General features: G+C 46.6%; 1 protein-coding gene across 4 annotated transcripts in view; it reads left to right on the top strand.

Annotated features, from left to right (window-relative positions):
- CYTH1 (cytohesin 1) overlaps positions 1 to 17,780 on the top strand; it is a 60,448-nt gene that overhangs the window by 38,674 nt on the left and 3,994 nt on the right. For 3 of the 4 annotated variants that reach the window (XM_056854146.1, XM_056854129.1, XM_056854137.1), the window contains exons 2-9: positions 3,274 to 3,356; positions 4,887 to 4,951; positions 6,146 to 6,212; positions 6,864 to 6,982; positions 7,825 to 7,905; positions 8,876 to 8,988; positions 10,504 to 10,652; positions 10,815 to 10,927. In XM_056854146.1, the coding sequence (XP_056710124.1) occupies positions 6,153 to 6,212; positions 6,864 to 6,982; positions 7,825 to 7,905; positions 8,876 to 8,988; positions 10,504 to 10,652; positions 10,815 to 10,927 (635 nt within the window). In that variant the 5' untranslated portion in view covers positions 3,274 to 3,356; positions 4,887 to 4,951; positions 6,146 to 6,152. The remainder of the gene's footprint in view (positions 1 to 3,273; positions 3,357 to 4,886; positions 4,952 to 6,145; positions 6,213 to 6,863; positions 6,983 to 7,824; positions 7,906 to 8,875; positions 8,989 to 10,503; positions 10,653 to 10,814; positions 10,928 to 17,780) is intronic. The other variant, XM_056854121.1, reaches the window with a different exon arrangement.

Raw genomic sequence — 17,780 nt, 5'->3', positions numbered from 1 at the left:
CGGCATTGCTCTCCCCCACCTCAGTAAGACCATGGAGTGCTGAGGTGTAGAGGAGCTTCTCGCCCTACTCCCAGTGGCTGACTAGGTTGAAAGAAATGAGACCTTCTCCCACTGGATCAGTGGTCCTTCCGTTCTGTCTGCAACCGTGGTAGGAGCAATCCCGGTTTTAATCATGACCTCTTGGCTCTGTCCTGCCTTTCCCAATTGAGGCCAGCTGAATTCATAAAAATCCCGGTAGGGTCAAGCCAAGACACTCCCCCTGCCTGCAGCTGCTAGAATGTGACGGATGTAAGCATTTCTTGGATTCTTCCAGTGGTATTTGGGGAATGTCTGTCTTGGGGGTGGGGGGTTGAACCATGAGAGCTCACTGAGTCTGTGCCACCATGCAGAGGTCGGTCCGACTTCTAGAGCACAGTTCAGTTTTCTTGTGGTCCTCTCTTGAGGGACACGTGTGGCAAACGGGGTGTCCAATTTGAATCATGCCTTTTGTCTGTCTAGAAAGCCCTGGCCAAGTATGGTCTTGCAGACAATTCTGTTTTGTGTATGTTCATAAAGCAGAAGGCGGGGTGTGATCTGCCTTGTGTGTATCTTTCCTCTGTGACCTTGTCATCTGGCATGGCAAGTAGGAAATGGAGAGCTGGTTTTACAGAAGGAAGTTCATTGGAGTACAATCTCAAAATAAAACAATTACAACACACTGTTGTACTGCTGTTTTTTTTTTAATCCAGGTTGAAAATGTCATACCTTGTTGCTCAGTGACTGCTTTGAAGCCAGTGTTGTCACTAAACTTTTTATTCTGGCCAGGGATTCAACACCGTGATAACTTCCCAGTAGTTAACAGTTGTAATTTCATGATTTGTTATCAACCAGAAAATCTGTAATCTGAGTAACTTTTCCTGTGCCGTTCAGAAGGTACACTTCAAGTGTTCTTTAAAAAACAACAACACACAACTCACTTTTCAGCACTTTCCGTTCATCCATCCAAACTATCTTTTCCTTTCACTCCCTGTACTTCTTTCTACCACACTCTTCCATGCTATTCTCCTCCTGATTTTCAGCAAACTTTTATCCCTTTTCTCTCATTTTTAAAAGTCTGTTAGCTCCTGACCTCCCCTCTTAACTCACCTCCTTGCCTCCTTCCATGGGGGTGGGAGTGAGTTGAAATAAACATAATTTTTTTACTGGTAACCATCTCTTGGAGGGCTCCAAGCAGAAGATGAGAAGCCCTGACCTGTACTGGCTTGCTTTAATCCCAACGGACATTTCAGACCACCACATTTAGGGTTCTTCCCCCCTTATATAAATAAATGGTTGAATGCTCATGTGGGTCTCCCTTCCAACCTACAGTCTGAATTTAGCAGATGCAGAACTCCTCAATTCTTGCTCATCCTCCAGTGTTTTGTATTGCACCACAGTAGGATGCAAAACCTGGTTTTGATCCTAGGCAGAGAGGGCCGCTTAGTGAAGGTGAGTAAGGGTGGTGACTGCCATTGCCAGCCTCCTGTAATCTTGAGGTGATGCAGCTTCAGCCCCTGCTCATTTGGGGGGTGGCGGGAGAAACTGAAGTTGTCCAAAGGGGGAGCTTCACTTGCAAAGAACAGGATCAAACATTGTTGTGTACAGCATTTATCAGGAGCGGACCTCATGTAGTTCACAGCCCATGTCCAGCGATCTGGGATGGATTAAACCACTGCTGTATCCACTCCTCTTGCAGCCTGCTTTTCGGAAAGAAAATGTGCAAAGAATAACCGTGGAACTTTTAGAGCCTGGTGCAGCAGCCTGTTGTAGGTTAGCTGGGCTCATTAGGAGTCAGGCTACTCCTGTACCTTTGTAACAGCTGTGTAGAAAAGAGAATTCCAGGGGGCGTAAATTCTTCTGTGACTCCAAAATTGCAGGGGGTAGCTTGTACCTTTTTGCAGTATTTTCCTTGTATGCAACTAATTGTAATGGCTCAGGAACCCATTTCATACTGAATTTGAATTTCTGCACGTTTAGGAGCGTTGAAGAAGAAAATTCCTTTTGGCTTCTGTTCATTTGCTGCTTTTCCCTGCTGTCACATCGCCCTTCCCAGTGGCTTTTGTGGCTTTCCCTTTCTATAAAATAATGCCTTCCCCCCCGCCCCATAACCGCGTTAAGTACAATCTAGCACTGAGTAGTTGGCGTTGTGTTCAAGGCGTCTTTCATTGCCGGTGACCTAATGCCAGGCATCTGCAACCTCACATGTAAAACTTGTCGCACTCATTCCGTTCTCGGAGGGGGACAAATGATCTGAGTGGGCTTTGATGCCACTTGCTGTTAAAGCTGAGTGGGTCTCGGCTTGCCTGGGAGCCCCAGTGTGAGCTGGTTTGAGCTTTCTGAAGGGCCTGGTATGCTGGAATCAGACGTGTCCCCCTCTTGCCCAGCATTCTGTCTCCGGCGGTGGCAAGCCAGATGCTTCTGGAAAGCCTGCAAGCCAGGCTTGATGTCACAGCCGCACCTTGTTTTCCTCCAGCAGCCAGAGATACGCTGCTTCTAATTACGCAGGATCACTTGGGCTTGTCATGGCTAACATCTACAGATAGGCCTGACTTCTGCTGATTTGTCTAATACCCCCTTTAAAAAAAAAATGGGTGTTGCAATGACTTCCATGTAAAAACATAAGCATTGAAGAGAGTGGAGCATAAATGTGGTAAACAAAATGGGTGTGCCCACACTGACCATAACCTAAAAAACATTTTTATACATCTTGGTTACAGAAAGTAGCATGGCCTGTAATTGCTGCTGTTGGGTTGGAGCTTCCAGAAGCAGGGCCACGCCATTGGTGGTGGAAAGTGCCATCAAGTCACATCTGACTTATGGCAACCCCGTAGGGTTTTCAAGGCAAGAGTCGTTCGGAGGTAGTTTGCTGTTGCCTGCCTCCACCGTGGGCTGAGAGAGTTCTGAGAGAACTGTAACTGGCCCAAGGTCACCCAGCTGGCTTCATGTGGAGAAGTGGGGAATCGAACCCACTACACCATGCTGGCTCTCAGACACCATGCCAGTGCATAGCTGTTATTAGCCTCCTCCCTGGTTTTTGGTGTTACATCTGTTTATATACATTCATTGAATTATTGTATGCATAACTTTATTTTAAATGTTTTTAATGTTGAAATGTTTTCATGTTTTGCGTTCGCCACCTTGGGCGGGACCCTTGTTTGGGTTGCAGGACAGCACAGAAATGTTTTAAATAAATAAAACGTATACGTTACATAGGTCCACTAATTGTAAATGACCCTCCTCTCTTTACCCTGGCAGTGCCCAGCGACCTGTCCCCCGAGGAGTGCCAGGAGCTTGAGAACATCCGGCGACGCAAGCAGGAGCTGCTGGCAGACATACAGGTAGGGTGTGTGTGTGTGTGTGTGTACATGAGATTTAGAAGAGACGTAGCAGGAGTTGGATAAATGGGTGTGTGTGCCTGTGTCTGATACAAGCCAGCACGTCCTGCTATTTCAGGCTTCCTTTCTAAAGGTTGTTTGGCTACTCTGGGGCATCTTCTAGTCCTGGCGTCTGTGTTCTGGCTGCTGTATCCTGTTCCCTTTGTTTCTAGTGCCAAAAGTCAGCCTAGGAAACAAGAGGATAAAAAGAAGGGTACTTCTGAGCATGCACAGTGTTTCTTTCCTGAGTAACCACAGCCAACCCCCAGAAATCTTGCGCTGGCATCAGACGCCTCTTTGCCGTAACTTTTCAGTTCTAGAAATAAAGCACCGGTGCTCCCAACCCCCAAAACAAATCCAAAGAGGATTCAATGCTTGGCAACCTGGAGGGAGGGTTTACATAGTGGAGGAACTTAGCACATATCTCTGTAGATAGGCCAGCAGCCATTCTACTGGCTACCTCAGCCAGCAGGAGTTGGGAGGTAAGGAAAAATGACTTCTGGGGGAGGGGGCTCCAATTAGCCAGCCCATGTGCCAAGCCTAAGCACCTTGGTGGTATTTTTTTCTGGGGGGGGGGAATCTTCCACTCCCACCTCCCTCTGCCCCTGTCTTGTCAGAATGATGCTTCTTGCAGTAACGACGAGGGGAGAAGGTTTGGGTTAGAGGACTGTCTGTCTTCAGTCCCTTTTCCTTGTTCAGGGCTTCTTTAAATAGGTGTCCTTCTTTGAGATATGGGGGTGGGAGGGGTGGGGGAGAGTCGTCCTCTTCCAAAGCAGTCCTTAATAAAATTTGCCCATGTCCTGGCTGTTCACTGAATTTACCACTAGCCTATTTGTGGCTGAGGCGTGGGGCTTTCCGTTCCCTCTGGCAACTTGCTTCAGGGTGCTGTGTTGAGCAGAGATACTCATCAGTCCCATCAGCAATAATTAAGGCCGCACGGAGGCTAATCACTGCCATATGCTGGACACTTCCTAATGAGATTAGCCCAGTAAGTGTGTTAGCCCCAGGGGCTCACTCTTCTTGCTTCCTTCCTAGAGGAGCCCGGCGCATGGGTGCCACCCACAAACTGCCACCCCCGGTCTGCTTTGCCTCTGAGCCAAGACGGAACCATGTGCTTTTCTTAGGTCCATGCATTCTGGGGGTGGGGGGGCAAGGGGTGCCTGCAGCAGGCTTTGGTTGAATCTGATGAGTATAGAAAGCCCTGAAGTTCAGTGAAAGAGAGAGCTTTCCTGGCTGTTATGCCTATGGTCAGAACTCTGGCCTCTCCTTCCCGTAAGTAGGCTCTGTGAACATAAAGACCATCTAGTATTTTGTGTTCATCTCTTCTCCACTGATTTTCCTCAGACCTGGATTAATGAAGTTGGAGATCAGATAAGGCTAGAGTGCTAGAAAATGTTATCTTCATTTTGAAGGTTTTTTTTTTTTAATGCTAAGCAAGAGCCTTCCCCTCTTCATGGCTTCTGCAGTAACCCCCCCCCTTTTTCCTGTTTGCAGCGCCTGAAAGATGAGATAGCAGAGGTGACTAATGAAATCGAGAACCTGGGGTCCACAGAAGAGAGGTGAGTGATGCTTCTGTTGGAAAGACGGGGAGGGAGAAAGTGGGTGTTCAGGCTCTATTTTGGACATTTTGGAAAGAGTGAAGTGAATTCTGCCATCACCTTGATACTTGGGGTGAAATTTGCCCACTGAATTAGAAATGTCTATTTCTGGGGCAGCTTCTGTACTTCAGCTAAAGCGGTACCCACACAGAAACAGGTTTCCATACACATATGCACAAAGTCTTATTGGAGATGTTCCCATGCAATTATTTAGTGAAATCTGTTTGCCCAGTCTGCTGACTTCACATGTCAGAGGAATGAGATTCTCTTGGTCTGGATTCCCTCACAGTTGTGTGCAACACCTAATTTTTTCTTCTCAGCACTTGGTCCACAGAGCAGGATCTTTGTCTATGCTCAGGGGCAGTAAGCTGAGGTGAAGGCCTGTTAAAGGTCTGAGGAAGGCCGCATCGATCTTTGGAGAGGCATGGGGTGACAGAAACACCCTGTGAGCAAATGGTACAGACCAGAGGAATCTCTCAGGTTCCTGTTGCTCTTTAGTGTTACCAAGGGATCTCTGGCTTGATCTCATCTCCCTTCCCCTCTCTACCCCCACCCCAAACTCCACGAAGATTAGTTTTGCTTCCCCCATCTGGCCCTAGATTCCCTGTCTTAGGCAGTTAACTGTGAACTGAGGCAGATGGAGTCACCAGTGGATTAGGCAGCCCTAATTGTCAATGGAAAATTGGCATGTGGTGCTCCTCTCAGTCACTCACTGTGTTCTCCTCTGTTTTCCCTGCAGCAGCCAGGTTTTTGCTACTTAGAGCAACCCAGGAGGGCTTGAGCTCCTCCGTATCTATATCTCAGGGCAGACTGAGGGGTATTCAGGGCCCTGCCTGCCGATTTATGCTGTTTCCCTGCAGCAGCCTCTATTCAAGAGCTGGAACGCATTCACATTCCACAATACTCAGTTGGGGGCCTAAGAGGTGTTATCACTTTAGGTGGCTGGGAGGGAATGTAGTTTCTTGTGCCTAAAGACCTTGGCTTCCAGGTGGGAGTAGAGAGAGGTGATACACCCTGTCTGAGATGGGAACGAAGAAGATCTCCTTTCTTAACCTCGCTTGTGATAAGGCAGAGATGCTACATGAAGTAGTGTCCATTTGCTGTCCTTTAGTGGAAGCGCCTCACCAAATCTATCTTTTTTTTTGTTCCGTCTAGGAAAACAATGCAGAGAAACAAGCAGGTGGCAATGGGCAGGAAGAAGTTCAACATGGACCCTAAGAAGGTAACAGTTGCTGCCTGACTGAAGGCCAGGAACTGTGGCAGGGACCTCCGTGGTGGCCTGGATTGAAAGGGTCTGAAAACAAAACAACCAGTGTCATTTTGAAATGCCTTGGTTAAATTTGACCTCTCACTCCGAATTACTCATTTATCTCACTCTGATCAGTTTCTTCCTCTTTGGAGGCTCATACGTCCCTTGTAGCGCCCTTTTACTGGGGGAAACTAGCACGGAGATGTTTCTTATTTGCAGAACACGTTGGATTATGATCTTCACAACAGCCCTGTGAGGTGGGTTAGGCTGAGAGGTGTACGACTCTCACTCAGTGAATGTTATGGTAGAGTAGGGATTTGAACCTCGGTCATGGCATTCTAAGATTTGTCTGTAACAGGCAGGAATGCAGGAGTTAGGGAAGTGACTGAGTACGGCAACAAGCTGTGCTTGTGCTCACCATAGCTAAATTTCTCCCCTGCCCCTCTAAAGATCTGTAATGTGGCCTACCTTCAGGGGTAATGGAAAAATTGCTAGCATAGTTCATGTGATGTATTTTGAACTGAAATCTGCTCTATGCATTCTAAATACTGAATTAGAGATGTGAATTAGAGATGTTGTACAAAGGCAATCTGGAGAGACGCTCTCCCCTCTTTGTGTTTTCAGGGGATCCAGTTCTTGATTGAAAACGACTTGTTGAAGAACACGTGTGATGACATCGCCCAGTTTCTCTACAAGGGGGAAGGGCTCAATAAGACGGCCATTGGCGATTACTTGGGCGAAAGGTAATCATTTGAGTGCACTGGGGCTCTCTGTGCAAGAGGCTCGGCCTGCTCTCTTAGTAGGGTTGCCAACCATCAGGTGCTAGCTGGAGATCTGCTATTATACAATTGATCTCCAGCCGATAGAGATCAGTTCACCTGGAGAAAATGGCCGCTTTGGCAATTGGACTCTATGGCATTGAAGTCCCTCCCCTCCCCAAACCCTGCCCTCATGCTCCGCCCCAAAAACCTCCCACTGGTGGCAAAGAGGGACCTGGCAACCCTGTCTCTTAGCAGCCATATTGTAACTGGCTTCCTATTTCTGGGCAATACTCAGGAAGGGATTTGGACATGGTGGTGTATGTGTGGTGGTCTCTGGATCCAACTATTCATGTCTCTTTTTTGTGGCTTTGAGGTTGCTACATGGACTGGCTGAGGAGCACTTTGTGGTCAAGATCTTTTAGGGCCTCTGGCTGTTAAGAGGGTTTCTGTGATCTGACCTGGTGTTTCACTGCTCATCCTGGTTGAGAGATGAACTAGGAATGCCAAATGAGATTGTGCCTGTATAATTGCTGTCTCTGCAGCTGGACAGTACTTCACAGTGCTTCCCAAGACGTATCCTACATAATATTTAGAACCCAGGCGCAGTCTGTCTGTGGTCTTAACCACCTGGAACACTTCAAGTAGCTTCTTTTGAATAGCCCGGAGACCATATGCAAGGCCTGATTGCCTGTCAATTCAACTCTTCCCCCCCCTTTTTTTGTTACTTCTGGAAGGGATGAGGGAGAGATGGTGTGGCCTGTGGCAACTGTATGCTGAATTATTTGCTTGCTCCCACATTCACTCTGTTGTCTTGTTTCCTCTAGAGATGACTTCAATATCCAGGTGTTGCATGCGTTTGTGGAGCTACATGAGTTTACTGACCTCAACCTGGTGCAGGCACTGCGGTGAGTAATAGTGGGAAGAGGAGGAACTTAGACTCTCTCTCTAGAACATAAGAACATAAGAAAGGCCCTGCTGGATCAGACCAAGGCCCATCAAGTCCAGCAGTCTGTTCACACAGTGGCCAACCAGGTGCCTCTAAGAAGCCCCCAAACAAGACGACTGCAGCAGCACCATCCTGCCTGTGTTCCACCGCACCCAATATAATCGGCATGCTCCTCTGATACTAGAGGGAATAGGTATGCAGCATGACTAGTATCCACTCTAACTAATAGCCATGAATACCCCTTTCCTCCATGAATATGTCCACTCCCCTCTTAAAGCCCTCCAAGTTGGCAGCCATCACCACATCCTGGGGCAGGGAGTTCCACAATTTAACTATGCGTTGTGTGAAAAAATACTTCCTTTTATCTGTTTTGAATTTCTCACCCTCCAGCTTCAGCAGATGACCCCGCGTTCTAGTATTATGGGAGAGGGAGAAAAATGTCTCCCTGTCCACTCTCTCCAAACCATGCATAATTTTATAGACCTTATCATGTCTCCTCTTAGCCGCCTTCTTTCCAAGCTAAACAGCCCTAAGCGTCTTAACTGCTCCCCATAGGACAGTTGCTCTAGCCCCCTGATCATTTTGGTTGCTCTTTTCTGCACCTTCTCAAGCTCTGTAATATCCTTTTTTAGGTGTAGTGACCAGAACTTTAAACAGTATTCCAAGTATGTTCTCACCATAGATTTGTACAAGGGCTTTAGCGGAGCTGCAGCTGAACCTGTCCTTATCTTGCATGCAGTAAGGAAACTACATATGCCCATCTATACACATTTACGTAGGCTGTGTATGGTGAGGCCTAAGAAATTCCCAAGCTGAAACTACTCTGTTTTGAGGGGAAATGGGACATTTCTCTTAAGACATTTTATAGTCCTTACAGAGCATAAGACAAATTCATGCTTTCTGCTTGCATATTTCTGTTGCACCTGCAGGCAGTTCCTCTGGAGCTTCCGGCTGCCAGGGGAAGCTCAGAAGATTGACAGGATGATGGAGGCTTTCGCACAACGATATTGCCAATGCAACCCCGGTGTCTTCCAGTCCACAGGTATTGTCCTGAACTGTTCAGGCTTCAGGGGTCTTCAGGGGCCTTGGCTAAAAGTACTAGCAGAGTATGCTGTAGGGTTTTCATTGCTTAATCTTTTTGCAAGCTCCTGGGGGTTATGGGAGGGGATTAGACATCTTCAGGGAGGATAGGTCTGTACGCAACTGTTACCCCTTAAGGCTAAAGGGCACTTGCATGTTCAGAAGCAGTGTGCCTCTGCATACCAGGTGCTACATGGGGGGTAGGGTAGGGGGAAGCAGCAAGTAGTGGGGAGTTAATGCTGTTTGTTCGTTTATTATTTCAATTTCTGACTCGCCCTCCCTGACCAAAGCCGGGCTCAGGGCAAGTAAAAATATTAAAATAAACATATAGATCTATACAATTCTCAGTCTTAAACATAACATAACCCATCAGATGGTGCTAAAAATACAGTACCCGCCAGGAGGACAGATAGCAGACAAGCCCCTCTTAATTCATAACAAATGACAGATAACGAGAGGGGAGTAGGGAGGCCAAAACTGATGACATCCGCAGCTGTCCTCAGTCGTAGGCCTGGTGGAATAACTCTGATTTGCAGGCCCTGTGGAAGTCTTTCAGGTCCCACAGGGCCCTGATGTTACTAGGAAGAGCATTCCACCGGGCCGGAGCCAGGGCCAAAAAAGTCGAGGACAGCCACACGCTCTTAGGGCTGGGGACCACCAACAGGTTAGCATCCAGTGAACGTAGTGTCCTTCGGAGGGTGTAATAGGAGGAGAGGCGGTTGCTAAAGGTACATTTGGTTTGTCTAGTTACTGTTGGAAACAGGATGCTGGATGAGATGGACCTTTTATCTGATCCAGAAAGCCTGCTGTTAAGGAGGGGGAGAAAGTCTGGCTGTTTGCTGTTCTCTGCAGTGGCACTTGAGTCAACAGATTGCCCTCCCCATGGCTGTCTGTCTGGCATCTAACCTTCTGAGTTTTACGCACTAGATCAAAAGGTTTCTGTTCACTTAGGCTTTTGGTTTCGCTTGGATTGGGCAAGGAGGAAGATTTGGCACTCTTCACTTCAGGTCCCCTCTGGGATTGTGTGTGTGTGTGTGTGTGTGTGACTTACGATATTTTAACCTACGTTATTCTGTTTAGGATTATTTTAAGGATTCAGTGTGGTCAGCAATCCTTGTAATTGTCAATTTCAAAGCTTGATATTTTAACTAATGTTTGTGGATATTTTAAAGTGTAAGCTGGCTCAAAATGCTTTTTAGCTTAAGAGGCAGGCTATAACTTTTAAAAAGTAAACATTGGGCTACATGAGATTTGAAGTGGGGAGTTTTGTCCTTAGATTTGTATTCCGATTTTCAACCACAAATGGGAACACTTTCCCCCCCCCACACACGCACACACCGGCGGCAGTTAATAACCCAAGAACTTGCAACATGCTGTTTGGTATAACTTGGCATTAGACTTGCGCCCTGAAAATGGAGGCCGAAAGGGTAACCCACGCTGTGCTTGATTCCCTGTCTCTTGCCCCACTTTACTACAGATACTTGTTACGTGCTGTCCTTTGCCATCATCATGCTCAACACCAGCCTACACAACCCCAACGTCAAGGATAAGCCAACAGTGGAGCGTTTCATCGCCATGAACCGTGGCATCAATGATGGCGGAGATCTGCCTGAGGAGCTGCTCAGGGTGAGCTCGGTGGGGAGTAGAGTGGCATTTTGATGACAAGGGCCTGGATGGATACCGGGGTGAGGGTGGTGGTGGGAATTTCGTGCCTTTAAGGAAGTGGCAGCAGGGTTCACATGTTTCTCAGAGGAGGCTGACCGTCACGCACATGTCTCTCCCTACCAGAATCTCTATGAGAGTATAAAAAACGAGCCTTTCAAAATTCCCGAGGATGATGGCAACGACTTGACGCACACCTTCTTCAACCCTGACCGCGAAGGCTGGCTTCTGAAACTTGGTGAGTGTGTTTGCTCAGGGCGGAGCCTGAGCCCCAGGGGAGCTGGGTTGCTGTTGCCATAGCATGGGTTGCAGGGAGCACGGAGCTCTGCAGGAGTCTGGTGCCTTTTTTCCTTATTTTTGCATGGGGCTTTGGAGGGGGCCACAGTAAACTGCAGAGTGTCCATTGCAGAACTGGGAGACTTCTCATCGTCCTAGGTGGGCAGCAATAGCCAGGAAAAAGAAGGGTGTGACTGCAATGCTTTGTTAACTTCCTGTGGTCTCCTACAGTTTGGTGTGGCCAGCCAGTCCTTGTATGGGGAGAACGTATTTATGGTAATGGGGAAAGACACATTGGTTTTGTGGGTCCCAGGAGCAGCAGCAGAAAATTTGGGTTTTCCCTGGTTCTGAGCACGAGCCTGGTTTTGAGCGCTGCGCTTTTCACCTCCACACTGCGGGCTCGCATCTGGCATCACTGCACACCTCACAGCTTGTGCCCACACAGGCGGTGCACGCATGGCACCTGCGAGGCATTTACCATCCCTCCTTGCATAGCCCTGGCCACTCTTTACCAGCTTGTTCAGAGTTTTCAGTTGTCTTGCTGTGGTTCAGCCTGGTTTCCCCCACCACCACCACCACCCTTCAGTGCTCTTAAATCTCTTGGAATCTGCAAATCAAATTTGAAAACCCCAATCCTCTGAATATTCAAATTTGCAGTGGTTGAATCTTTCATGAAATATGACTAATGGAATTATTCATCCGTGTCTGAATGTGACTTTTTCTGATTTTGTCTCATACAAATTAAAGTAAAACAGATGCTTTTGATTCCAAGGGAGGCAGGGAAGATGCACATGCCACGGGGCTTTGATGAATGGTATCTGAGCTGAGACTGAGTTAGAGGCCTCCCTTCTGCCCTCTGAAGTTCACTCCTCCTTTTCCTTTCAAGTAAGGTCTTGCAGTAAGCTGTAAAGGATGGTTATATGTTGTTTAGTAAGGAAAACAACCAAGGTCATTCAATACTACAACGAAGCCTGGGACCAGGCCTGACTGGGCTGCTGGAGTGCAGTTAAGGACAAGTTGACTTCTACTTAAACAAGGCCTGAAGCTTACATATAGGAGTAAGCAGCAAATATGTGGTTACTTGAAAACACAGTTACATGTTACTCCAGCCCTCTAGCAAAACACCACTTAGTGTACTTTCTGTTCTTCAAGAGATGCACGGAGAAAAAACATACCTGGTTCTGCGGCTTAACTAGAATGGGAAGGAGCAGAGTTTCAGTTCTGACTTGGGTGAATATTGTTGGACCCCTTGGTGGGGCCTGGCTTTTCAAAGCTCCCGACTCCTCTGTCCTGCCTGAGATTCATACTGTTCAATGGAGTCAGGGTGTCGGTCCTGTCCAAGACACCAGAAAATCCATCCACAATGTAGGGCTTGGATTTATTTTCCTTTTTTTCTCCCTTCCTTTCAAATGACTTGTTCTAAAGCAGTGACATTCAAGTTATAGGAGCAACTAACTGACTCTTTAGTGAGAACATAAAGGAAGCCTTCGACAACATAAAGGAACTTTACACACTTCCCTAGCGAAAGGAGTTTGTGTGTGTGTGTGTGGGGGAAGCTATTAAATAGCTACAATATGTGCGTAGAGTAATTAAGCTGTGCATATAGTAGGATCTGGGGTTTTAGCGACAGCTTATGGTGAAGGTTGCAAACACAAAGGAGGCTGATCTGGCTGAGCCAGCTCACATTCTGTATTCAGACCTAGCCTTAGGATGACTTGTGACATTTAAGAAACACTAAGCTAACAGTGTTTTGAACTGCTGCTTAAGAATAGCTGCCACTGCTGTACTGTATATGCAAGTACACAAATGGGGATAAATGTGCACAAATAGAAAACAAAAGTTTTTGTCAAGTCCATAAGCATGGTACGTTTCCAGTCTATTGTGGGTTTGGTAGAGGTAATATGGCTTTACTATAGTCAAGATAGATATAAAAACTGATACATAAAATAACATACATTTATAGCTAGCAATGATGAACATATGGACACGTGATGCTGCCTTATACTGAACCAGGCTGTTGGCCTTTCAAGGTCACTATAGTCTGTTCTGGCTGGCAGTGACTTTCCAGGATCTTAGCTGGAGGTCTGTCACATCACCAGCTGCCTGATCCTCTTAACTGGAGATGCTGGGAATTGAACCTGGGACCTTCTGCATGCAAAGCGGCTGCTCTACCACTGATCCATGATCCCTCCTGCAGTTAAAGTTGCCTGATATCAAGTCAGAACATTGTTCCATCTTGCTGGATATTAGCTTCTGTGACTGACAGTAACTCTCTGGGGTTTTAAGTCTTTCCTGGCACCTGCTAATGGAGAACCTTTTACTAGAGGATCTGAACCTGGGACCTTCTGCATGAAAAGCATGTGCTCTACTGCTGGGCCATGGCCTGCTTTGACTTTAACCCTTTTATGGTATTGGTAAGGGACCTACGCAGCTCATTTCCATCAAATAAAACAAGCCTTGATTGAAAGAAAGAGGAATGAGGATTTGGAAATGGGATTCAAATGCTAACTTTTGCATTCCATCTCAAGAAACATTCCCCAGACCTGTGTTGGTATGCATATCTGTCTTGGGTACAAAGGAATATTTTTATACTTCAAATTCTGATGGTTATTAAAAGCATATGACTACTGATGCAACAAATACAAAGACTGCGCTGAGAACTCAGTTCAGCTTGAACTTCCTGTATTCCTTTTGTGGCTATCTCCCACTGGAACATTAGAAGGGTATGGGACTAACAACTGTGAATTATTTTACCTAAATGAACTATGCCATCTGCCTGGATGGGGTTGTTGAGCTGAGAATCAATCCAGACTGCAGCCATACTGAAATTGGACTCTCTGATTCTCGACTGGCTAACAGCTAATACCCTGGGGAAAATTCCTTTTTACCCCTGCATATTGGAGATCTTCCAATATTTCTAGCTACAAATAATCATGCAAAAAGCATTCTGTGGCTTTATAATTCCACCAAATGCCCCGGGATGTTTAGAATTGTTTTCTGGAATATAGTCCAAGTGAGGCAGACAGATCAAGAAAATGGGGCTAATGGGACCTTGGAGAGGTCATTGTATTTATGATGCTCCCAGCTGAGGTGGAAGCCACCAGAGGTAATACTTTGTGATCCAGGATTACAGAGAAATGGGTCCTGGCTCTACCCTGATTGTATGCCATATGCAAAGGTCCAGCTTGGTGCCCTTGGTGGATGCATGCCGTTCCCTCAGACGATCCACGGAGGTGTTCTGGTTGCAAGCCATTTTACCACTTAACACTTGCCTTCGCACTAAAATCACTAACTACCCCTGGTTGGTTGTTCCTGTGAGAAACATGGTGGTGATGCTGCCAGGAGGTCCTTGGTCAGGACCTGGGCAAACTTTCCTGCCAGAAAAATCAAACGGCTGCTGTTTCCTTGGACTTGGCATACTGGTGACCCAGAAGCTGCAGGCTGGCCATGCTCCCTTCTGAGTATTGTAGTGGAGAGTGTAACCTGCACAACATGCAAGACATTGGCTTAGCTTTGAGACAATCCTTTCCTCCCACCCTTCCTTATTGCTCAAAACCTTTTAGTGTGGGAATCACCCATTGTTGACTACAACAGGGGTGTGCACCAAGGGCAAGTTAAAGTCCTTTGTTTTTTAATTTTCTTTTCTCCCTCATTTTGTATGTTTCCATGATTTTGGCTCTACCTTTCCCTGCCCCCCAAACTCCAGGAGGTATGTACCCCGATATCCCCTTGCTAGCTTTGCTGGGGCCAGGGGTGTGCTGCAGTGCTTGTTTTTTTTTTTCTGTTCTCTTTTTATTTTAAATTGCTGGTGATTTAGTCTTATTGCCGCTGTTGCTAACTGGCTGCACAGTCCCTGGGGAACTGGGAGGGGGGACAGGGTGGTGGTGGTCCGGAAGCACCTGTTACTGCAAGGCACAAAAAATAGAGAGCGAGAAGCCCCCAGGTGGAATAATGCCTGAATCTGGTAGTTTTCTTTCCCCCCCTCCCCACACACACCCAGGATTTTGAGAGTCAGTTTGATGCTCTTTGGCATTTCCTTTAGGGCTCTAATGGGGCAAAGCCATCCTGAATGTCCCAATCTGAGATTGACAGCTTTATTTGGGCTGGAGAAGCAGCAACCAGTGAGGTCCTGCCAGCATTAAGAACAAGCAGCTACCCTTTATGCAGTTTGCATGGCATTCTTGCTTGAAGCAGGTGTGTGGCCACTTCCCCGTGGTGTGATTTGTGTAGAGGAAGTGCACATGCTTTAAATTATCTGGTGAACTCTGGGTTTTGCTTGTTTCAACAGGCGTGTAGTGCTTCAGACTGGTTTCTTGGTGCTCTATAAAACACCCTTTCCAGATAACAGAGTTCTGCGCAACTACAATTGATCCACCAAGATTGTGATATCCCTTTTGCTGGTGAACTGTGGGCTACCAGTACTCAAACCAGTAATCCCAGTTGTTGTTAAGCTACAAATCTTGCCCCAACAAGTGCAGCTATCCAGGATGGTGGCTATGTTGTCATGATGTTGGATTCTTGCAAGGCATGTCCCCCAACATATATATGCAAAATTTGAACTGCTTTCCATCTCTGGCTTTGATTTCTTCAGAGGCTTTGTGCTCACCCACCTTCATGCTTTAGTGCATGCCTCCTGTTGGTTCAAAGAAACAAAGCAAAATCGGATACTCCTTGCCAGATAGGTGAACCTTTTCTCTTTCCATTACATGAGGAAAAGGAAAGCTAGAACTAAAAGAAAACAGCATTATCCCTATAGGGGAAGGTCCTACATCTGGAGAGGCCCTAAGATTGCTAGCCAGCACAAAAAGGTGTTGCTTATATAATAAAGACTAATCAAATATTAATCCCATTAAATTGATGCATGCTGATGGCCATTTTATGCTCTGATGGTGAAGGGAAGAGCCCTGCTTATGCATCTGGTGGGATCCCAGCTAGTTGAGGAAGTACTGCCAAGTCAAAATATTTAACCTTTGTATGCTGATCAGATTGTCATTGTGTCATGCCATGGATCTTGCCAGTCCGTTTCTATGACACTGAACCCTTTATCATCTATAGCCCTTCAATTTCTGCAACAGCTCTGCAAAGTAGGTGATGATTTTTTCAGTCTTAGTGAGAGTGCATGCGGCAGAGACGGATTCTTGCCTGATGCCGCACAAGGAGTCCATGGCTAAGTAGGTGTTGGTCCTTTGCTTCATACTTGGGAGACCTCTAGCTCCTATGTGCCTTAAAAAGGTGGCATTTAACACATCCATGGTATTATATCAGCATCCTGTGCAACTGTATTTTCAAGAGTTTCTTGACACTCATAAGAGGTTCAAAATCATACTGTTTGATCAGCTGAAATTCTTGTGACTTCATTTTGAATCTGCTTCATACCAAGTTGCGCCATTGATTTGTTGAGGTCAGTATTACCTACTGTTGGACTGGCAGTTGCTCCCCAGGATCTCAGGTGGAGAAGGCTTTTTCCTGCCTGAAGACCTTTGAGCCAGGGGTTGAACGTGGGACCTTCTACATCCAAAGCGGGTGCTTTTCCACTAAGCCCCACTGAAAAGATACCATAACTATACTCCTGGCTTCTAATTTTAATATCCTTTGCTTCATGGCTGAGAGGGGAAAGCTGACCTGTTCTCTCAGTCTTTAAACTTACGCACTAGAGTTTATTTTATATCCCACACTCTTAATTAAAAGTTCATGAACTGGCTACTTGACAACAGATTAGGCTACTCCAGAATAAATGTATGGAACTTAAATTGGGAGTTCTGTGTGGGCTTGGCTGTACAGTGAACGGAAGGCCCTGAAAATAATGATTAGAAAAAACTTGTGTTCCACATCTTTTTCTAGTGATATTCCGGCCCTATGAGCTTGTATGTATGTTACGAGAGAACCAGTTTTGAAAACAACTACAGATAACTCAGCCATGTTACCCTTAATCAGCAATCCCACCTTGGGCTGCCTCACAAGGTATCTAGGGATGTCAACCACACCCTTGCTCCCGTGCTTTTCATCACCGTGTAAATTCAGAAGCACATAAGAGCTGCCTGATGATTCAGGGGCTCTCTTCCTTAGATGTTGATTTAATCATTTAGTATTCAATCACCGCACTGTAATGTTCCAGCTGGCATCGGAGTGCCATCTCTCTGTGGCCCAGCCTGTTTGAACCCTTGCATGACAAGGCAGCCAGCCTAGAAGTCACTTCATTGTGCACTCATTTGCTCCCTTTTGCAGTATTGGGGAGGGTCCCTTACCTGCTGCTGAGGTGAAGTGGGCCATGCCATCATCTCAGGGACTTGCAACAAGTGGTGGGGCTTTCTGTGTTCCCTGGGGACTGTGGCAGGCACTATCTGGAGCAATTGGCTTGTTGTGTCTTGTGTGTGTGTGTGTGTGTTGCTGAATGGAGCGTCATTGTTTTCTGTGTGTGTATGTGGCTGTCAGGGTTTCTCTGGGAGGGCTTCTGCTTATGAATTCTGTGTCCTTGGTCTGTGGTTACATAACCACCATTCCCTTGGGCTTCAGCAAGCGGTGAGTGCTAGCACATTTTCAAAGCTATTATCCCCACTCCCAGATTTCTGTAGCCTTGCTTACCCTTGGTCACCTGCCTCTCTGATCCCATGTGGGCCTGTATGATGAACTTGTGTTGTAGCCTTTGATTCGGGTAGGCCAGCTCTGTCGTCCGGAAAAACCTGTGGGCTTATTATTTCCCTTGTGTATAATTTTCCTGTGAGTGAGGTCAGGCAGCTTGCCCTAGAGGTCCCTGTGTGGGCTTTCTGTTTAGAATAATTCAAGCTGTATTGATTTGGCAGTTTCAAGATCTCTTAC

Source organism: Euleptes europaea, chromosome 1 (genome assembly GCF_029931775.1).
Source record: "Euleptes europaea isolate rEulEur1 chromosome 1, rEulEur1.hap1, whole genome shotgun sequence".
Taxonomy (NCBI): Eukaryota; Metazoa; Chordata; class Lepidosauria; order Squamata; family Sphaerodactylidae; genus Euleptes; species Euleptes europaea.
The sequence above is the reverse complement of the archived record's forward strand: the minus strand, read 5'-3'. Positions and strand labels throughout refer to the sequence as shown.